Source organism: Engraulis encrasicolus, chromosome 11, assembly GCF_034702125.1.
Source record: "Engraulis encrasicolus isolate BLACKSEA-1 chromosome 11, IST_EnEncr_1.0, whole genome shotgun sequence".
Classification (NCBI taxonomy): domain Eukaryota; kingdom Metazoa; phylum Chordata; class Actinopteri; order Clupeiformes; family Engraulidae; genus Engraulis; species Engraulis encrasicolus.
This window is the reverse complement of record NC_085867.1, coordinates 23,916,966-23,940,226: the sequence shown is the minus strand read 5'-3', so window position 1 is coordinate 23,940,226 and position 23,261 is coordinate 23,916,966. Positions and strand designations below refer to the sequence as shown.

General features: G+C 44.7%; 1 protein-coding gene across 2 annotated transcripts in view; it reads right to left on the bottom strand.

Annotated features, from left to right (window-relative positions):
- The window catches only part of myo5b (myosin VB), a 104,677-nt gene that overhangs the window by 20,148 nt on the left and 61,268 nt on the right, over positions 1-23,261 (bottom strand). For both annotated transcript variants that reach the window (XM_063210236.1, XM_063210238.1), the window contains exons 19-31: positions 22,532-22,743; positions 21,532-21,688; positions 20,156-20,395; positions 19,349-19,585; positions 17,707-17,797; positions 14,237-14,382; positions 13,826-13,945; positions 13,207-13,341; positions 11,048-11,104; positions 8,177-8,419; positions 5,821-5,915; positions 1,404-1,602; positions 670-763 (exon numbers count right to left, since the gene is read on the bottom strand). In XM_063210236.1, coding sequence (XP_063066306.1) covers positions 670-763; positions 1,404-1,602; positions 5,821-5,915; positions 8,177-8,419; positions 11,048-11,104; positions 13,207-13,341; positions 13,826-13,945; positions 14,237-14,382; positions 17,707-17,797; positions 19,349-19,585; positions 20,156-20,395; positions 21,532-21,688; positions 22,532-22,743 — 2,026 coding nt within the window. The remainder of the gene's footprint in view (positions 1-669; positions 764-1,403; positions 1,603-5,820; positions 5,916-8,176; positions 8,420-11,047; positions 11,105-13,206; positions 13,342-13,825; positions 13,946-14,236; positions 14,383-17,706; positions 17,798-19,348; positions 19,586-20,155; positions 20,396-21,531; positions 21,689-22,531; positions 22,744-23,261) is intronic.

Here is a 23,261-nt window from a genome sequence, read left to right as displayed (position 1 = left end):
GGTTACTACATGTCATAATAATAATTAGAACCAAGTACGCTTTCTCATCAAAATGAAACCACAGGAAATACAAGAAATACAAAGGTTGAGACCAATGACTGTCATTGGTTTGCTCTAAATGAAACAGCCACAGACGGTCACTACCAGCATAGACACTATTAGACGTCGCCACTATTCAAGCTTGAAATTACAGACTGATGGTCAGAGAATACGGAATTTCATTATGCATTACTGAGTTACATACTTAGAAGACACTACAATTTTATCCATGCACAGTCACTCCAGTTAAGACCGTCATGTCTCAATGCAAGACTGACTTTCGCCATTCATACAATAAAGCAGGGGTGGGCAAACGAAGGCCTGCACACCAAATTCACCCTTCTGCTGAGTTTCATGCGCTCCGCCATGAGGTTAAGAACCTGGAATGTGGCTTGTTGTTACGTTAACCTTTCATTAAATATAATACATGCATTCAAGAACAATACAAACACGGTTCTGAGCTCCCGAAAAAACGGGAACTCCTCCCACTTTGTCAGGGAGCAAACAACCATTAGCAAACTAAGGGAGGTGGGTCAACCATGCCGTTTGGGAAATGTTAATTGTTATGCTCTTGGTCAGACCAAGTCTCGGAGAGATTTGAAAGTCGATGATAATCAGGCTGTGTCTTACCCTCCAGCTCCTGCACCTTCTTCATGTAGATTCTCAGCTGTTTCTTAAGCTTGCGCTCGTTCTTCTCCAACTTCTCCATGAGCTCCTTCAGATCCTGAGACACAGAGATGGGACACCACACAGCAAGGTTTGAGACTGAGACTGACTGCTCTCTCTCCAATGATACACATTCATGATGAGTATAAGCACGGCTTTAGATACACGTAAGTAATAAAATAATGAGTAGTGCATTTTATTTGTAGCGCCTTTCAAGGTACCCAAGGACAATTTACAGTACAGAATGTTAAAATTGTAACACGTGGATCATTCATGAAGTCATTTCTCCTCCTCAAGTGTCTTTCATTCCCATCCATTACACAGACTGACAGACTAACGTGCATGCTGCACACCACCTTGTCCTCACACATACACACACACACATGCAGACGCGCGCGCACACACTTACACACACACGCACGCTACATTTGTCCTCCGAGTCCTCACTAGGTTCTCGTTGGTGAGTCGCGTGATCACTTGCTCCACCTTGTCCTCACACGCGCGCGCGTGCACACACGCACACGCACACGCACACGCACAGACACAGACACAGACACAGACACAGACACAGACACAGACACACACACACACACACACACACACACACACACACACACACACACACACACACACACACGCACACACGCACACACACGCACGCACACGCACGCACACACACACACACAGTGAGTGCTCACCAGGTTCTCGTTGGTGAGGCGCGTGATCTCCTGCTGCACGCTGTACTCCACCTTGTCCTCGGGGGACAGGGCCATGATCTGGCCCAGGGCCTCCTGCTTCTTCTCCAAGTCCTCACGCAGCACCTCGATCTGGGTGTGCAGCGCCACCAGCTCGTCCCCGTGCTTGCGAGACTGGCTCTGCAACTGGGCCTCCAATAGCCTGGTGGGATGGAGAGATGAGAGAGGGGGGGAGGGGAAGAGAGGGAATGAGAGAGAGAGAGAGAGAGAGAGCGAGAGGGAGATGGACGAAGAGAGAGAGAGAGAGAGCGAGAGGGAGATGGACGAAGAGAGAGAAAGATAGAGACGGAGAGACAGAGAGAGAGAGACAGAGAGGAGAGGAGAGGGGTGTGTGTGAAAAAGAGGAATGAGAGAGAGGGGAGGGGGTGAAAAGGTGAGAGGAGAATGCAGTGTTAAGATGAGTTAGGAGCTCTCTGCATGTCAGCCCCCTTACCTTACATCTGCAGTACAGCCAACTGGAGCTGAGCGCTCACTCTATTGTACTACAAGGAATACTGTTACAGTGAGATGTTGACGACTGAGCAAAGAAGAGTTACACCTCCTTAAGAAGGCCAACTTAGCAACTAGGAGAGAGGGAGAGAGAGGGCAAGTGCATACATGTAATGTGTTTAAATCTGGGAGTCAATGAGGGAGGGAAGAGATGGAGGGCGTGTGAGAAAGAAGGAGAAATAGAAAGTGAATGAGAAATAGAAACATAATGAGAAATAGAAAACGAAAGAATGAGAAAAAGTGGATCAGAGAGAAAGACAAGACAGATAGATGATGGGCATCCATGTAGAAGAGTTAAGGGCCGTACACACACGTCGCTGCTATTTACTCGCTACTTGCTCACTCGTCTACTTGCCACTCGCTCTGGGTGATTTTGTTTACTGGTTGTCATGGTTCCCGCTGTCCGCGCCAATAACGTCCGTACGAAACAAAATGTAGGCCTACGCTGTTTAACGTTGATCGTGTCCTGTGCACAACCATGCATATGAGCCTTTGATGGTGTACACTGAATGTATTCTCCTCAACACTTTTAACCAAAGTGTGATGGCGTGCAGAAGTTGGGTGGTCAGAACACCACAGGGGCAACGTCACCTGTCAATAATCTGTATTCTGCATTCCAATTGGTTACTCGCTTAACTCGAGTCGCTCGAAGATAAAATAAGTTTATCTCGGAACCCGCCCACATCGCATCGCTTGTACTCTCCTCGCCTACTCGCCAGCGAGACTCGCTGGGACACGTAGACATTCTATTGACTTCATCCGCTGAGCGAGTAACTAGCAGCGACGTGTGTGTACGGCCCTTTACACATGTGAGTGAGGGAGTCTATGCGAGGGACGTGAGAGAGAGAGAGAGAGAGAGAATAAGAATGAGTGTGTCTGTGTGTGTGTGCAGCCATTAAGTGTGTGTGTGTGTGTGTGTGTGTGTGTGTGTGTGTGTGTGTGTGTGTGTGTGTGTGTGTGTGTGTGTGTGTGTGTGTGTGTGTGCTGTTAAGAGAAAAGAGGAAATGAAGAGAACAACCTGGCCACCTGCTTTAACCCCTGGTATGCCAGGCCCAGCTCGCCGTCTTCATTCAAATAACCCCAGTCCTGGCCCTTACTGTGGTCCAGTCCACACAGACACGCAGAGAGGCAGCGGCCGGCAGAAACAGATGAAAATAAGAGAGAGAGAGAGAGAGAGAGAGAGAGAGAGAGAGAGAGAGAGAGAGAGAGAGAGAGAGAGAGAGAGAGAGAGAGAGAGAGAGAGAGAGAGAGAGAGAGAGAGAGAGAGAGAGAGAGAGAGCAATAGAGAGAGAGAGAGCAATAGAGAGAGAGAGCAATAGAGAGAGCGATAGAGACATGCAAAGACAGGGAGAAAAGGAGACATGCAATAGAAAAATAAGTTGGAAGAAAAATGCAGCAGGAATACAGGACAGTTTAGTAGAGTAGAGATTATTTGGATTATTAATCCCAAAGGCAATTAAGAAAGTAAGAAATTAAGCAACAGCAGAAGACCATCAGCAGAATGAAATAAAGAACAACCCTGTGGAACTGTGTTGAGGTGAGCTTGTAGCTAGCATGTCTAGAGAAGGTCCCAGCTTCCCATCCCAATCCACCAAACTATTACTGTAAATAGCAATGCACTGAAATTACACTGAAACCACACGCTGGATTAGAATTGAACTTGACAGTCATACTTGTCAGATCACTTCCCTGTGGGCAGAAACATCACCGTAGTAGACACTCTGCACAACAGGCCGTCTAGAGCTGCTCACTTCAACCCCACAAAACGATTACTGACGCTGAAATTACACTTGACACCACACACCGGATTAAAGCCATATATAACTTGCCAGTCATGCTAGTCAGAATTGCTTCCCTGCAGACAGAAACATCACAGTGTCTCATTTGCAACTGCTACACGCTACACGCCAGCAATTCATTCATTTATCTCCTCAAATGCATTCCACACAACTCCATTGACCATGGATGGCATAACTTAAGACTTCTTTTTTTGCTCTTCCATGCCCCATCTTCACACTGGGGTTATTTATGGAGATGTTTGGTGTTGTTATGGGGAGCGTGGGTAGCCTGATAAACCAGCCTAAATGTCAGATTGGATGTGTAATTTAATCTGGCCCCGATGAACGATACATCCGAAGATTGTTGATGAGAACAACCTGTTGTTTTTTCGAACCGTGCCGGCGCTCTGACCAATCAGCAATCTTTGCCGTTGATGTGCTTTCCCAACGGTGTTGCGAGCTTCGTCGTCACTCCCTCAAAACCCCGCCCGCTTTGATTCAAAACAAATCTCTGCGTTGTGATTGGTTTTCCCAGACTCAGGGCACAGTGTTCCAAATGTTTTCGATCTGAGACCAGACCCACTCGACAGCCAAAAATGTTTGGCGTGCAGCGGGTGGCGCTGGTTTACTAGGCTAGAGCTAGGGGTTTAAGAAATTGTGCTACTTCATATTTCATAACCTTCTTATCTCATTTCACTTCAAACTCCACAGTGGTGTCGATGGTCTGACCATAGCTTCGCTCACTGCTCTTAGACAATGACAATAGGTTCCTGAATCTGGATACCACAGAGTTATAAACTTTCACCCTGGTGTCCAGGGTTGGAGGTAGTAGCTAGCTACTGGTGGCCTTGCAGAGCCAAGGACAGAGGAAACGAGAGAGCCACAGCGCAAGAAAACAGGAGAAGTAAGTACAGTAAGCAGGACTAGGTGAATTTCAAACCAGTGGCGGTGGTGGTGGAGACTGAGGAGGGAAACAGCACTTTGGTTTGTCTGTGGATGCAGAGTCGCGTCTCTCGTGATTCGCTGATTAGCTACCTGCTGACGCTGGCCCGCAGAGATGGGCAGATTTGGCTAGAATGACTCACGAGTCACGACGCCTTAAGTTAACGGCACTAAATCAGCAATCTACATCCAGTCAGCAGCTTGTGAAAGCAAAGCATGCAGGATTGCATTTGGTACGAATTGAGTTTCTATCAATGACAACTCGACAACAGAGGGCCATTTCAATGCAAAGCGTGCAGCAAGACAGCATTGCATGTCCCAATATATTACAGAGTGTGTCTTTCAACTGCATGGCTATGTCTCGTCCTGGCAGTCATGTGTTAAAGTGCCGTGACGTGAGTAAGGTTGCTGACAGTCATGTCAGACTGTGGCTTTTCCTCCGAACATGTAAGGGGAATTTCCTGTTCAAGTGTCACGATACCTCAGAGAGATCTCAATTCCTAACTCGCTGTGCTGATCGGTGCTCATTGTAGCACATTTGTAAATATAACAACAATTCCTCTATTCACAATTTTTGTAAAATTTGTAAAAAAAACAAAACAAAACACATTGCATGACATTGTGCGCAATTTGCTAGCAGTGCTAGGTGATTTACTCTCCTTGTCGTGGTGGTTAGGCAAAGGAAGTCAAGTCATTTCTTACCAGCTAAGGGTGCAAGCAAAACACATTAGCACAGTTACAGTTATGTGTTGTATTATGATCAAGCAGCCTGAGCCGGGTAATGGGGACTTCTTGTGTGTGTAAACAAGAGCCCGTCCAGGTTAGTGGGCCCCCCCTGCCTGTCTGATTCAGACAGAAACTCTACTGGCGAGACCACACCTGTGGCTGCACAGCTCCTAGCAAGCTGCTCAGGGCTTCCTGTCAAAGGCTTTGCAAAGGCCTGGGTTTCACTTTGAGTCTCTCTCACACAGACACAGACACAGACACCGACACAGCCACACACACGCACGCGCACGCGCACACACACATGTACACAGACAGACAGACACGCAGACAGACAGACAGACAGACAGACAGACAGACAGACAGACAGACAGACAGACAGACAGACAGACAGACAGACAGACAGACAGACAGACAGACAGACTCACTTCTTGGCCTCGCACAGGCCTTGGTAAGCCTCCAGGGCCTCCTCCTTGTTGGCTGGCTTCTTGTTGTTGCTCCACTCGGGCACACTGTTAGAGTCCTGCTGGGGCAAAAACAACAAACAACATTTTAGATCACAACACCCACTCTTGCCTACTCTTGCCCGACATTAACACTGACATTAACCCTCACCTCACATAAACATTATTTTAAAAAGAAAGCAGTAGCAAACCAGTAAGAGTAACATTATTGCTGCATGCAAGAGAACAGCATTGAAAGCCATTTATAGAGTGCCTGCCTGGTGCCAAAATCTAGAGTTGTGACACTCAGACATTTTTGGGACCTTGCTAATTGTGGTGTGCTGCATTCAAATCAGCAGTAAGACAAACTCTGACCTCTAGAGGTCACCAAAGGTCACACACTCTGAGCTCGGACAGCAACCCCATTACCACAGGTGAAAGTAGAGTGAGAGAGCAAGAGAGACAGACAGAGACAGAAAGAGCGAGAGAAGAGAAGAGAAGAGAAGAGAAGAGAAGAGAAGAGAAGAGAAGAGAAGAGAAGAGAAGAGAAGAGAAGAGAAGGGAAAAGAAGCCGTACCACATCTGGGCTGGAGTCCGGCCTGGGTCATTTTCCTAAATCCACCCCATCTCCCACTCGTTTCCTGTCTCAATCTTCACTAGCCATTCATCATAACCCCCCCCCCAAATATACTTAAGAAATAGACTGACAAAAAAGATAAATAAATAGATAAAACTGAAATCCATCAAACCCATGCAACTAGTGAAGAAGGCCAATAGAGTTGGACAGCCAGCTAGATATGTAACTAGTGTTGTCAAGTTAAGCTGAGCAATAAGGCATGCTGATGAGGCAGAGAGGGCAGATTGAGAGATAAGAGAGACGAAGCTGAGGTGGCAACGTCCAGGTGGCCACCCTCACACTTCTATGCCCTCTTTCGCTCACACGATCACTCATTCTCTCTATGACGTTTTAGAACTATATCTCTCGTTCATGCGCTCTCGCTATCTCTCTCTCTCTCTCTCTCTCTTCTCTCTCTCTCTCTCTCTGGTGTAAATGTGGCCTCTGCTGGTTGTGCTACTTCTGTGCAGCCCATTGCTGATTTGCAGAGCAGGAAACTCAATGCAATGCAAAATTCAATCACATCAATGCTGGGAATCCCAACTGCTGGCTGGCAAGGGTGCACTAAGAAGACATACTTTTTGATGTTTTGAGATGGACTCCGTTTAAAAAAGCTGGCATTTTTACCTCTTGTCTGCTGAACTGAATTGAGGTCAGAAGACAAATCTCCTCCACCAAGAACAATAATGCAAACACCTTGCATGCATCCACCATGTCACGGCACACCCCCAAACACTCCCAACTCCCCAAACCAAGTGGTCTATTCACAATGTAGTTACTGTATCCTGTACTGTGTACTTAGCTCGAGTTCACTTTCCGCCCTGTCCTTACCAGACCCGTTACCTGTTCTGTCTTGCACTTTATGTCAGTCTGTAAAATGTCAGTCTTGTATATGCCTATGTCCTGGCATGGTATAGAGAGAAAACGTAATTTCATTTTCCTTGTACGTCTGTGCATATGAAGAAAGTGACAATAAAAGCTGACTTGACTTGACTTGACTCAGAGAGTTGGCAACATTTTTGAGTGAGGTATCGTTCCAAATCACATTTTGTATGTTGCAGTTAACAGAAATAATATGTATGTATGTATGTATGTATATGGCCATATGTCATCAGAGTTTAACAACCGTCAAAAGGCAAATTCACCATGGAGAACACTATTCGTTGTGATGAAAACATTTTTTGGTTACCCCTTTCTCTTACACACAACGTGATATTACGGAGAATCTGCAGTTGGACAAATCTATCATCCAACTACGTAACAACTACGGCGGCGGTAGAGTAGGAAAAGTGTGCAGTAACTCCACACTTGAAAATATGGCCGTTATGAGGGCTTCATTCGGATTTTTACAATACACTTGATTTGGCCGTGATCAGAATTGGAACGCCCTGGCCCTACCGTGGCGCAAAGGGCACTTGTTTGCTATGCGGTCGACCCGGGTTCGATTCCCGAGCCGGGTCCTTTGCCGTCCCTTCCCCATCTCTCTCTCCCCACTCACTTCTTGTCATAACCTTCACTATCCTATCAAATAAAGACAAAAAGCCCCCCTCCCAAAAAAAATATATAAAAAAGAATTGGAACGCCCTACCGTGCGGAAAGTATTGATAATGGAACAGGCCACTGGTGTCGCCCTGTGAATTGGAGGTGCTTCACTCCAACCTGCACAGACCCTATTCCCCCCATCTGTCCACCCTCCACCCCCCTCCCCTGCCAACATCTACTCACGATGTGGTTGGTGGTGGTGTCTCCCTGCTTGGAGGTGCTGACGATCTGGGTGCGGAGGATGAGCACCTCCTCCTTGCGCACCTCCAGCTCCTCGTTGGCCTCCTTCAGCTGGCTGAGGAGCAGGTTGTAGCCCTCCTGCAGCTCGTTGGAGCCGTTGCTCTGGGCCGCCCGGTCCGCCACCGCCTTGCGCAGCTCGTTGAGGTCATTCTTCAGCTTCTTGTTCTCCGACTCCAGCTCCTGTCTCTGTAGGGGACGTGCAGTGTGGCCAGAGGATGGAAATGACATGTTTACACTTGAAGAGTTTTGTTGCACAATAACTTTTTCTAACCTTTACATTTTGTTATTAGAAATGACTGTTCAGACATCCTTTTATCTATGTGTGAATCCTTGCCATGAAAATACATACCTTATTAGTCTATGCAAAATACATACATACAGTTACACGCTTTAAGAAATCCAAAATCACCAAGATTTAGAATTAACTTGTCAATTTAAGAAAATAACTAAGACTTTTATCTGTTGTTTGCTAGACCATCATGAGTAATTTTGATGTATGATGAAGGGTGTGGATTTTCTTTCATACATTTATACTTAAAGGCTTAAAGCATGACCATTATCGATTTGCAATGTAGCACCTCAACGTAGTGCAAGACCTTTGTTTCCATGTCAGTTAAATTATTGCAATTATTGGCCTCATGAAGAAAACTTTTTCCACATCATGAAACAAAACAGTGGAAATCTCAGCATTTGGCAGCCAAACAAACTGACCAGGGCCCACTAACGGACACCAGGAGATTCTTGTAATTGACTCTGAGAGTGGGTTAAAAATGACCTGATATTACAAGAATCAAAACACTACAGGAGTTAAAAACACACGCAGTTAGACGCTTGAGTAGTCTTTTTTATTGTTGCATATTTTGAATATGCAATATAATTGTGGTGCTATTAAAGAAAACAACAGTACAAAACAAACTGCATAGCTTGAGTTCAGTCAGAGGCACAGCTTGCTCTCTGGTAATAATTCTAATGGTATTTGCCAGTGGGCTAAAAATGCCTTGCTATTAGCAAGAACCCTGACATAAGTAAGTAAATGTACACGCATCAGATGTTTCTGGGAAGTGACTCAGGAAGGACACATGGATGTTCAGAACATGATAGACAGTCAGTCAGGCAGAAGAGTGAAAACAATGTGGAGGAATAAATCTAAGGAACGTCAAGACTACATGTACTGTATATGACTCACTCCGGATGTAAATGTAAATTTAAGCCAGAGTCGCTGCAGTCAAGCTCTGAATCAGTCAGAGTCTGAATGGGAGCAGCACAGCCATGCCTGAATCTGCTCCCAGCGACAAAAATCACAGACTGCCGTGAATTAAAAAAATGCCATTCACTGATGGCAAATCTACAAGAAGAAACTTTAAAACAGATCCCTTATAAAACAGACTGTTTCTTTCCTGAACGAAGTGACAAATTTGAAAATTCTCACTCAATGAATCTCAGAGAAGTGCAGTGTGAAATGCATCAGGAGATTTAAATTGGGTGATAGGTCATTATCCTCCAAGATTAAATGCACCTTGGACTTTAGCGCTGGTCACTCTGGCCTGTCCAAAAGATACCCAATAGCGAGCAGCAACTCTGACTGACCGCACTGGTTAATGATTGATCAGGTAGGAAGAAGCTGCACTTGAACTGACTGAAGTGATACATTTTCTCTAAATTCCATTGCATAAGTGATATGAGGCGGGGCATTTTACTGCTTTTAGTGAATTCTGAACTAAAAATAATTTAATCGTGGTGAAAACATGGTTGATATTAGAATTCACTATGATCTTAAATATATTTGCAAATACGTTTAATTTAAAATGAATCAAAACGTAAAACTAACATGCAAATCGTAGACCCTTGAGAAAAGCCACGTTGATGTTGTGCACAGACGCCTAAACTTTAAAAGATATTTGGAAAAGGGCACAGCAAGCTCCCTAGAGCTCCGGCTCCTAGGAGAACAGAGTACAATCCCACTGTGAGCTCAGTGAGGGAGAGCTCTGTTATGTAAGTCGGTGAAGTGCAAAGAGCTCCATGTCTACTGATACAGTACACTGATAATAGGCTACCTCAAATAACCATTCAAGTCTTTTCAAAACCCGAACCCTTGAATCTACCGATACATTTTATCTGTAAGGTAAGACTCTGTAGAAGTCTGCAGGAAAAAAGCAGCTCTAAGTTATATCCAACAAAACAGTCACATTTAATCAGTGCTTTGCATGCTTTTTTTTGTATTGCAAGGGTGTTACTGCAAACGTTTTTTTTTTCCTTCAGCCACCATTTTGTTTTCAGTCCGATTAACATGTTTGGTACCTTTATTTGACTGAACAATTTTAAGAATACAGTATAGGAATGTACACAAGCCATGTGATTAAAATGTATCATGAATTAATTTCCATTAATTGCTACAAGAGTTAAAGCTGACGGACTCACCGATAGCTTGCGAGAGAGGAAGGTGATGAGCACCAGAGATACCAAAGTGTAGATGAAATCGAAGAAAAAGAAGACAGACATGGCGAAGAGACTAAACTCTGGCAGGGCTGTGTACACACCATGGATCTGTGTGTATGTCTGTGCGTGCAGCATGTGTGAGTGTGTGTGTGTGTGTGTGTGTGTGTGTGTGTGTGTGTACGCGCGCACGGCTGTGTGTGTGTGTGTGTGTGTGTGTGTGTGTGTGTGTGTGTGTGTGTGTGTGTGTGTGTGTGTGTGTGTGTGTGTGTGTGTGTGTGTGTACGCGCGCACAGCTGTGTGTGTGTGTGTGTGTGAGCGTGTGTGTACAGAGCCTGTCTGTCTCTGTCTACAGTGACACAGGTGAAAGTGGTACTCTACCTTGAGAATGTTGTAGTCCGCGTCATCGTCGGAGGTGGGGCTTTTGGGTTCGATCCCCTGCGAAGACAGAGAGGGAAGCAATCAAACTCCGCACCGCAACCATTACATGGGTTATCCTTCAGCGATAAGAACACAGATAAGAACAGCTGTTGCAAGATGAATTTGATGAGAATTGCCGCAATATTTTCCGGTAATGAAGTTTCTATCTGTAATGTCTGACCCATATAAGGACCTGTATACAAGGACCTAAACCCATATAAGGACCTAAAGTATACAAGTTATGACATTGATGCAAATACTGAACTCAAATGCAAATTCATTTATGGAGCTACGGTAAAAAAAGAAAAACACAGGGGGCGAAAGTACACACTAGATTTACGTGTTGGGGTCTTTTAAATGTTAACATGACAAAGCCATCATAATAAAGGCTTTTTTTTAACTTTTTCAAAAGGAGAGTGCCTTGGATTTTCTTCAGTTTTGCATCTTTAGTTTTTTTCCTATCCAAAGAGCACCTCAACCAAACGTAGAGTCCAGGAAGCGCTCCTAAACTAACTTTTTTGATACACACTAGATCTAGTTTGGTCTAGTGTCTTGTTTTGAGTAACCAGTGGTATGTGTTGAACATACAGTACAGTTTGTGTGAAAACTTTATAGGAAGACAAATGTGTGGTGTTGTGGCACACTGCACTAATGCAAAGGTGAAAAAAGAGGAGAAATATCAACACACCACAAAAAGCTCCCTTGTCGTGATTTCATGTGAAAAATGGCACCCGTTTTGACCTACAAGGTCTTCGTCAAGAATATTGCGAACATTTCTTCTCTTTTTCCACTTTGCGTTATTTTATATTCTGCACCCGCAGCAAATAGCTTTTTTTGGGATGTGCATGCACCATACACTGTTTTGACACTACGTTAATGCACCAGCACAAGGGGCTACTTGGCTATGAGGACCCCCAGATTCAAATCCAGAGTTATATTCCAACTAGGGCTGTAACCAGACATGTTCAAATACCGAGGTTAAATACTGTGTGCTGTATACTGTACATTTAGAATGCTTCAAACACTTCAGTCAAACGCTAATGTTTGTTTTCATTAATCACTGCTTTGAGGATACACGGGGGTGTTGTATACAGACTGAATTTATCATTGTTGATCATATATAGATTTTCAACATAGAAATACCATATATGCATAATACATAGAAATACGCTAAAAATAAAAATACAGAGGACATGACCTGTGTGTCCTCAATGGTAGTTAAGGCCATGATTCCAACCCTACGTCTTCTCTCTCTCCCACTCATTTCCTGTTATCACTTCACGATCCTATCAATAAAGGACAAACCCCTAAGATATACTGTACTTCAAAAGGAAAGGAAAAACGGAGTGTGAAATACATGAGATAGGGAGTGCGACGGTGGCTAGAGGCATTACTTTGTGCTTGAAAGTAAATAATAGAGGTCTGCAAAAGGCAAAGCATAAACACTCAAATGGTAAACACTTTTGGCCGCAGCAACTGTACTGGTGTGATGTGTATGCATTCTGTCTGTGTCTCTGTGTCTCTGTGTCTCTGTGTGTCTGTGTGTCTGTGTGTCTGTGTGTCTCTGTGTGTCTCTGTGTGTGTCTGTGTCTGTGTGTCTGTGTGTCTGTGTGTCTGTGTGTCTGTGTGTCTGTGTGTCTGTGTCTGTGTGTCTGTGTGTCTGTGTGTCTCTGTGTCTGTGTGTCTGTGTGTCTGTGTCTCTGTGTCTCTGTGTGTCTGTCTCTACACAGACTCCAACCAACGGATTAAACGTTACAAATGCTCCTTTATTTGCACAGCTATAAATATGTTGAACTTGCACAATTAATTCTTCCTCCTGCACTTTACATCCTTGCATTTTTTGCACATTGGACTAGTATTTTAATCTCCATGTCTTGATCTGACATTTTATCGCATTCTTTTATCCTCTTATTTAATATTTGTTTTTATTTTTTTATTTTTAATTCTGTATATTGGGTCCCAGTCATTATGTTCTTGTGCTGTGTTGACCTGTGGTCTCAGTCTTTATGTTGTTTTTTAGCCTATTTGTTGTCTGTCCTGAATGTTTTTAAATACCTGCTACAAACCTAATTTCCCCTTGGAGACAAAATAAACCGAACTTGAACTTGAACTTAAACTACCTTGCGCTTGGCGAGGTCCTCCATCTTCTCCAGGCTGCTCTGGAGCCTCTTCCGCTCCTGCTCCAGCTCCCTCACGCGCTTCTGCAGCTTCATGAACAGGCTGATGTCCATCGCTGCCTTCTCCACACCCATGTCCTGCACACACAAGACAAGTTAGGCCGGCCGCACATTGGCTCCGACAGCACTGCGGAGCACTTTCGCTTCCGACATAATTCGGACCCCCAAACCCAATTTCACACGAACATAGCATTGATAGTCGATGGGTGGCGCCGACAAAATAGAACTTGTCTCTAATTGCTATCCCACGTCGGCGAAGCGTCCATTATGAATGCCTCTCAATTGGTAATGGACTAGGTCCAAAACGTCTGTAGCTCCAGCTTTTTCCAATGACTTCTTTTGTAATTTTTTGGCTACAATACACATTTTGAACTTGAAAGCCTTGTGTGCGCCTCATCTTTTACGTAAGTCTAGATATGGCAGCAGCCTAGGGCCCCCACCTGCTAGGGGCCCCTTGATTGGCCAAAAGTGGAAAAATTGCAGAATTGTGTTGCAATATAATAAAATTCATCTGTCATGTTAAATACAGTTGGTAGTTGCCAGAGCAAGTCAAGACACTGACCTCCACTTGCTGCAGGGCATCATCGGTGTCTCCCACATCAGAGGGGGTGAAGGAGGGGTAGGGAGAGTCGGAGCCCAGGCTGCTCGCGTTGGATGGAATCCTACGGTGCCCTGGTTGGAACTGTGGGACGACAGCAAAATAGATCAGAACAATTATCATCATAACCTCTTTATTGTTGTGCCATTTCTCATTTTGAGAACATACAGCTTGCAAAAGACTTAATTTATTTGGAGCAACGTTTCGATCATAGATCTTCAGGCCTGTGCAGATCCTTTCCCGCTCCTACATGTGACAGTTTTTTGATTTGGCACCTGCTGATGCTTTTTCTGCTGGATGTGCGTGCTTTCCACTACACTCTGAATCCAGTTAGCCCATCACTGACTGAAATAGCCAATTTTGGAGCAGCAGTACCTTGGCAAGGGAGACCTCTTCCTGCAGGTTGTCGTAGCGCAGCTCCAGGCGTGAGTACTCCTTCACCAGGTTCTGGTAGCGCTGGCGCTCCTCGTCCAGGTCCGACTGCAGACGACTCTCCTTCTGGGACGAGTTCAACTTAGCATCTGAGAGAGAGAGAGAGAGAGAGAGAGAGAGAGAGAGAGAGAGAGAGAGAGAGAGAGAGAGAGAGAGAGAGAGAGAGAGAGAGAGAGAGAGAGAGAGAGAGAGAGAGAGAGAGAGAGAGATGAGTGACACACAAACACATCACTAATCTGGGGATGTGACCAAGAGGCAGCCACAAGCTCTCGTAAGCTCAGGCTGTTCTCACACGAGTTTTGTTGTTCTTATTTTACTTTCAGACAAGTCTTCACGTGTGCTTTTCTCAACCAAAGATGCCTTTAAAACAAAATTGCATTACAGATTTCAAAAAGTACCTAAAAATCTACTTTTGCAGTTTAACTCTTGAAATCATTTCACGAGACCTGGATGAGATTAAGGGAAGGATAAATTTGCTAAATGACCACACTTGCGGGCAAAAAAATTGAGGCCATCTTGAGATCAGCCTTCACGTGCAGGGACATAAATTGATGGAATGCGGGTATCGTAACAGCTGACTCTCTGTGCCCTGGCTCCCTTTAAACCTCATGTCATTTAGTTAGGCAGAGTGGTAGAAACAGCACACCAACAACTGAGGCAGAGGGTTTAAGCAAGAGCAGCAACAGAACATATTCCAAATGAAACAAAATATCAAAACAAAAAGAGCATAATATCTACTTGGTCATCTAATGAATTTCTGACACACCCCCACTCTCTCACTTTTTATTATGAACCGTAAGGTCATTCACATGATTAGGCTATGATTTCATGTGCGATACCATATATGAATATCTACGTAGGTTTGTATATGCCTTTGGATGACTCGGGGCCAAAACTGGAACGTTGTGTGTAACACTAACAATGGTTGTCTGTTACCCTGTTTATATGTTTGTTTGTTCTTTGTGGTCCTAAGTCTGTCTGTTGTGGTAATTTGATGTTAACTGTGAATCGCACTTTCTCATGTCCATTCTGAATTTCTCTCCTGAAGAGACAATAAAGGATAATCTAATCTTGAAGAGCTTCGTTGCAAAATGATGTACATCCATTTTGGAACATTTTGGGCATTCCATTGCATTGCATTGCAAAATGCATTTTAAATAGGCATCAAAAGTATGTTCTCAAAATAATTGAATGGCATGAATTCACACATACATATAGTCATTTCGAATAATAAAATAAAAACAAAAAAAATGGTGGATAAGTCATTTTGCAATGAAACTCTTCATATCCTGATGAGTTGCCCTGTTGACACATACAATTGCCTCAATGCCATGATAGTGGCTGCGTTCCAATATGCAACCTTGCGTCCTACGCTTGTGCTTGTGGCCTCGCCCCGCCAATACAGTTTCCCCGCTGTCAGCCTAGCCAAAACAATTTTTGAGGGACTATTCTTCATTCATCATCCAGTTTGCAAATGAGAAAATGACTTTACAATTGAGCTTTTGCCAGATATTGAAATATAATGCTGTTGTCAGTGATGTCAACATGACATTACTTCCTGGTACGAGGCCACAAGCACAAGTGGAGGACGCAAGGTCACATATTGGAACGCACACAGTCTTTCACAAGTGGTGATATGGCTTGATAGGACGTGGCCTTTCCACAAGTGACCTCGCTCCCTGTGCTGTTCTCTCATCCGCACACAGCTCCCTACGCAATTGATGGCAGAAACCAGTAATCACTGACACAATGATTTCAACAACATTACAGTAACTGTCTCATTAAAACTGCAAGAAATAGATGCCATGAAAGTGAGACACTCCAGTTTTTGGGGTACTTTCTCTGTTCCCATCCAACTTCCATTGTTACCCATGCGTGTATTGTATAAAAAAATGTTCATTTAAGGCAGAGTGTAATCAGCTACGCCATCTATTCTAATTCCCCCTCTATATCTCCAGCACACATGCGCAACGCTGAACATCACCACGGAACAAAGTTTCACAAGACTCACTTGCACAGATTTACAATCAGATAAATCTCAATGAACAGACCTGTGGACACATCATTACATGCATTTCAAGATCGCTGATAAGATGTGGCTCTTTTATGAGCTTGACTTTGTTCGCTGTGGAGTGGATCACATCTCGGCTTCCCACCCTCCCTGTCAGCACAGGGTGGCAGAAGTGGCCCACCAACAGACAAGACTTAGAATTAAATAGGAACTACTGTTTGCTGCCTTACGGTAGACAGGGGTACAATGTCAGTGGCGCACAAACCTAAAACCATTAGCACTGAAAGGCTTGGTGAAACATCCAAACAACAACAGCAAGACAAGGAACAAGATTAGGAGCTGGAGGAAGTGGTAAATACGGCGATTAGCATCACACCCATATTCTATTACATTTAGCACTTAAACTTGGGCTTTTTTTTAAACGCAGAAGCTTAAGTCTAGGTTTCAGGGCCTACATTCCCCCTCTTGTTGTGAACCTAAAACAGACAATAGTCTAGCGTCTCGTTCTCACAGGCGAAAAGTGCAGTTTCGCATTCCTCCACTGAAACTCAATGCAGTTCTCTTAAAGGGCCTCTTTCAACGCCACTGGAACCAAACACAACACAACACAACACAACAAGCGCTCCCCTTGTGTGGGGGGAGGCAGACTAGTGTATCCAGCCCTGTGGGCAGAGGTAGCCTAGATACAGCTGAAAAAAACACACAATGTCCCTATTCTGGTCAGCTATTAGTATTTCGGTTTCAAAATAACAGTGGACATTTTGACCTGTTTGTTAAAGTCATGTTAAAGCCTGTGGTTATTTCTTTGAGGAATTAAGAGTGAAATTCAAGTTTGAAGGGAAGCAGTAGAGCCAACTGTCACGCTGATAATGACACGGCTGGTATGGTCGAAAAATTTAATTGGAAAAGTAGGTTGTGTCAAATAAGGCAAGGTAGCCAGTGATGCTCCCTGATGATCTAACCCCACCCACTGGTATTTTGTCACCAGGAGCATCATGAGACAGACCTCAATCATTGATGCTCCATGTCAGAGGACGTAGCCTACAATGTACTGTTACGTTTCGGTAGTATTGTGAGAGACCGCACACCTCGAAGGCTTCTTTTTCAGCAGGTGCAGCTTTTCAGGGTACTTCAATGATCAGTTTACACAAGGAAGAGCGCGACACTGCTTCTTCACGGTTCACCAATTTTTATTTTTCTTGCTGATGACGTTTCGGCATATCTGATGAAGGCCTAAGTGCCGAAACGTCAGCACCAAGAAAAATAAAAAGTGGTGAACCGTGAAGAAGCAGTGTCGCGCTCTTCCTTGTGTAAACTGATGACGTTTTGGAAGTATACATTTTGCATGCAGTCAGTCGGCCTACGCACTGCTTGAATGCCTGGTGAGGTGTTAAAAACTGACCTGTGCCGTTGGACTGGTTGAAGATCTTCTCGTTCATGTTCTCTTTCTCCTCCTTCAGCAGAAGATTCTCCTGCTCCAGCTCCTCCACTCTCTGCAAATAAAAGATGGAAAAATGAATGAAACAAAATTATTTAAAAAAATGTACGAACTTGTGCATGTCACATGATGTTCATGCGTTTCATGTTTGAGAAACCTGGCGATTTCAGCAGATGTCCCTAATTTTGCATTGTCATTTTCCCTTAAGTCCTTAAATCTTAACTTACAAAAACTCCCCTCTCAACTTGATCGCTACGCCTTCATAGCCCTCTGGGGAAAGCGTTTGCACTGCCCAGTTGTATGGCTTTCACAGAAAATGTGAAGAAATGCCCTGAAAAGAGTTTCAGGCAAAACTGACTTCTGCAGGTCAGGGCAGATGAGTTACAGCACCACCAGCAACGTGGAGCGCGAGCGAGCAGTATTGATTTCATCAAGGGGGGGCTTCAGAACAGAGCCTCTCTTGTATGCCTTGCCCTTTCGATTGGACCAGATAAAATGGCCGCCATTATGCAATGCAATGCTAGCTTGCCACACTCTGTCTGCGAGATGCTCTCATCTCACATGGCTTGGGAACATGTGAACACCTCTACAGTACAGTATGAGCAGTGATTGGATTAGCCTTGAAGCCTCTGCCTTGAAGATACGGGTGTCATGAGGATGAAGTAGAAAAACAAATTCTGCTTCAGATGTAAGGCTCTGCTGCACATGTTATCAGCTTAACCTCAATTTAATCACTGCCACGAGATCCAAATGTTGTGAAAACAACAACATACAGAGCTGACATCACACACATCATCAAAAATGACAAAAACTGACATGTAAATTTGTACATAATCTAAATGTCAGAAGTGATGTGAAAGACGGCCCACTACTCCAAACCCTCTCCTTCATTATCCTATCCATCATCTTCCTCCCTCACATAGCCTAGAAATCTAGGGTGCGTTCCAATATGCAACCTTGTGTCCTCCACTTGTGCTTGTGGCCTCGTACCAGGAAGTAATACTGTATGTCATGATGACATCACTGACAACAGCATTATATTTCAATATCTTGATAAAAGCTCAATTGTGAAGTCATTTTCTCATTTGCAAACTGGATGGTGAATGAACAACAGTCCCTCAAAAATTGTTTTGGCTAGGCTGACAGCGGGGAAACTTATTTGTTTTCTCAAACTTTTTTTTTCAAACTCACCACTTCCTAGTCAACGCATCGGTTTGGGTATGGCAGGCACAGCATGAACCAAAGCCAGTCCGATAGCCCAATGCTACCGATACTGCATGCGGCTTCGGGAGGGAGGTTTACTAACATTCCACGCCACGCTCTGCTAGTTGGCCTCCGTTACATGTGCTAGTCAAACTACTTAGTTTTGTTCTTTCCTGTGGCTCTGGCCTCGGTGTCACCTCACCTCACCTCGGTGGAGAAAGCTATGGCCGCGTTCGTTATGATGCATTGCTGCTTTTGCTGTGCAGTGCGCATGCTCACTTTGCCATTTCAAGGCATAGGAGACCACCAAACTTGAGCACACTCCTTTGCATTGGGCGCACGGAGTTTGAATGATCTTCAATAGAAGATGTCTTTGGAGTAGCGTGGCCAAGCTATCCCTCACCTGTTCCAGGCCCTGCTTCTCATTGCTGTGCTCCTCCTCCAGGCGCTTCCTGTGGGCGTGTGCTTCCTCCAGCTCCGCCCTCAGCCTCTCCAGTTCCTCCTGGAGGGAGGTCATCTGGGTGTTGTTGTTCTGGCGACTGCGCATGACGTCCAGCTCCTTGTGCAGCTTGGTCACCTCCGTGTTGAGGGCGTTGTTGGTCACGTTCAGCTGCTCGGCCTGCGTCTTGTAGTCTTTGCTCTGGAGGGAGACAGACAGACAACGACATGGACAATGTATCAGCGTGTCTGGGGAGATTTACATTCATCCAGGTAATATTATCAAAAGAGTTTAGTTTAAAACAACCAATTCAGCTCTTCAATAGCATAATCTCATGAAATGCACCTCAGATTCAATAATTTAGTTAGGTCATGCATTAAGCATTGGTAATGAGCATTTGAGGCATTAGATTGGCAGTGAGATAAAATTGTCAGGAAAAAATGACATTGAAGTAGAACCTTTTCTTTGCCCTCTGACTAAGTTTTATTGGTTGTCATTTCATTTATTGACAGCTAATGTTAAAAGGATCCTCAACTATCAAAACATGTTGTCCTTGTAAGATTGTCCTTCGTGTCAGCTACATAAATGGGAAATGCAACAGGTTTACAAAATCCCTTTTTTCTGCCAATGATACTGCAAGAACAGTATTAGGACAACCTCACAACCCAGAAATCCTATTAAACACAAGCCCATGCGCACACACACATGCGCACGCACACATGCGCACGTACAAACACACACAGACACACACAGACACACACAGACACACACCTGTTCGTCCATCTTCCTCTGGAGCTGTACGATCTTGTTCTCCATGCCCGTGTTGAGTTTCTTAAAGTGCTCGGCGGAGCGGGCCTCGATCTTCAGCTGCTTGAACCGCCTCTTGGCCAGCACCCGGCGGTAGGCACACTGGATGACGATGGCGGCGTTGCGAGCGCGCTGGTAGCGCCTCCTCTCCAGCCAGCCCAGCACGTACTTCTGGATGATGGTGGCCTTGTGGTGAATCAGGAACTAGAGGGGGGACATAGAGGATGAACAATTAGGCAGGACAATTAGATTTGACAGAGCTACAGTACATTTGAGAGAACTTCATATTCTCTCCACTCCGGACCTGCAGCTTCTTTTTGAATCACCTATGGCTAAACCTTTGGTTGGTGAGGGAGTTGGTCTTCAGATGTTGCAGGTTTGAACTCCACCCTAACCCAGTAGGTAATGGCTGAAGTGATCTTGAGCAAGGCACCTAATCACACTTTATTCCAGGGACTACCTACTTTAAATAACTGTAAGTCATTTTTGGATAGAAGTGTCGGCTAAGGTTAATGTGCAAAATAAAATGTAAATGCAGTTCACGTAAAGTGTAAAGTGTAACAATCCGAATCTGTGCCATCGACTTGTGTACATATTTCCTTAGTTCAAAATACTCCTTCACAGTATAGTGCATTTCCTTAGTTCAAAATACTCCTTCACAGTATAGTGCACTATGTAGCAGTTCAGCTACTGCCTTGTAGAGTTAATGTGTTGGATGGAGCCACTGTTTCCCTGCTGAAAATATACTGTGTGGGGGGCAATGTGTCAAAGTAGTGGTAGACTCTCGCATCTTAAATCCTCATCACTTCTAGAAGTCAATGCAGCCCATTGAGTCCGGCTAATTATTCGGCTCTTAATGAGCCAGAAGAGCGTTTGCACAGGCAGACGGTGAGTGAAGAATTACTTTGTACTAAGGCTTGAAGAAGTGCCAGTGGGTAGTGTAGTGCAGGCATACAGTATCACTATGGATATATGGAGTGTGATGCAATGGTGTCTCTGTGAAGAGTGCCATTAGTTGAGGCTTTAGTATCCATAGTAGTCCCAAATGCCAAGTTCTAGGCAACTGAACTGCCCTTTTAGTTTCAAGTTTTGAATTCAGATCCAGTTGCCTAACATCTACTGTAGCACTTTACAGTTTGATATTACAGGTATGAAACCCTGCAGCAAACTATGAGACATAAAAACTGTTGAAAACTGTGAACTGTGCAAATAGAGTGGGACATGATAGTGAACCATTGAACTGCACAAAAAGAACAGTTTTAGAATGACTTTGACACAAAACTTTAGTGTAATATTACTGAATGAGAAAGGTATAGCAATGTCCCAGTCCTTTGTTTTACCTCGTGGTAGAGGCGGCGGACGAACATGCCCCGGTAGAAGGCCTGGATGGTGACCACAGCCGAGCGCGTCTTCAGGAACTCACGCCGCACGCGCACCATACGGTACTGCTTCTGGCACACCAGGGCGGCCTTGGTCAGACGCAGCTGCTCCGCATACCTGAGAGATGGAGAGACAGAGAGAGAGGGAGAGAGAGAGAGAGGCGGGGGGTGGGGGGTGGAGAGAGAGCGTGAGAGAGAGAGATAGAGAGAGAGATGGAGAGAGAGAGAGGGAGAGAAAGAGACAGAGACAGACAGAGACAGAGACAGAGACAGAGAGAGAGAGAGAGAGAGAGAGAGAGAGAGAGAGAGAGAGAGAGAGAGAGAGAGAGAGAGAGAGAGAGAGAGAGAGAGAGAGAAAGATGGAGAGAAAAAGAGATAGAACGTAAATGAGAGAGAGGGGCAATGGAGAAGAAAGTGTGAAAGAAATTGGGATTAGATGTGGATTCAGCAAACAAAAGTGAGAGAGATTTAAAAAACAGATTAGATGGAAAAGCTTGTGCCTTGTACAGTAGTTATGAGGCATGGCATGTGACAACCATAAGAGCAACTGTAGTGTACAAACTTCAACTACTGCCTCTACAACTACTACCAATGAGTCATGATACAATTTCACCGCCAAACTAAAACAAATTTAACTAGTAATACAATTACGTAAGAAGCAAAAGGAACACCAAGTAAATATTGCTGCTTTGTATTAATTAAATTAGTCTACTCGACTCTAATTTACTGCCACCGTGACGTAAATGTGTAAATGAATGGGGGCAGCGTAAACACTTTGGGTCCATATCAACCTCCCTACTCCAGTTGCTTTCTCCATCATACTGCCTCATGACTACACAAAGGTGACAGGGTGAGAACTAAGGAGGGAGTCTAGATGCCAGAGAAGCGAGGATGCACATGGTGATGCGTTATTCCTTCATCCTCCCTTGTATCCTCTAATGGACCCCTCTGCCCGTCTCACCTGCGCGCCAGGTAGCCTCGTCCGAATCTCTGCAGCGTGAGGGCCGACTTGCGGATCTTCCTGTAGCGTGTCCTTTGCAGCCATCCCCGCACCGTCTTCTGGATCTTGATGCAGGCCGAGCGGAACTTGTCGGCGCGGAGCTTCTCCAGGTAGGCCACCTGGCCCGCCCGGAAGAAGATCTTGGTCTTACCGAACTGGAACTTGTCAGGGTCCTGTGTAGAGAGAGAGAGGCCATTGTGCCACAGTGTTTAACAACAAGAGCAGTCCGAGATAGTAACCTGCTCCCCTACCAACAGTAGATGCAATTGGTGGGTTTGGTGTCCTTACAGGCATCCTAAAACATTGTGGGCAGACACACAGACACAGACAGACAGACTGACTACAGGAGACATGGTTTTATGATAAACCTGGCTATGTTAACTTACAATGGTAAACCTAAAAAAAAAGATAGCCGTCAGGAATCATTCAGTTAAGAAAATGAGGACTCCAGGCTCTTCCATTTGCTGATAGACCACTACCTCAAGGTTAACTTAACCTGGACCCCATTTCTCAAAAGCATCGCTGCTAACCAGTTAGCAACTTAGTAGGTTGCCAATGCAAAATAGCATTTCAACCAAATACATTTCTAATGTAGTTAGCAACGTTGCTGTCGAGAAACGCACCACTAGTTTACCACCTTCTTAGAATTACCCCAGGTCATTGAAATATCTGTCCTGGCTATCCCCGTCTA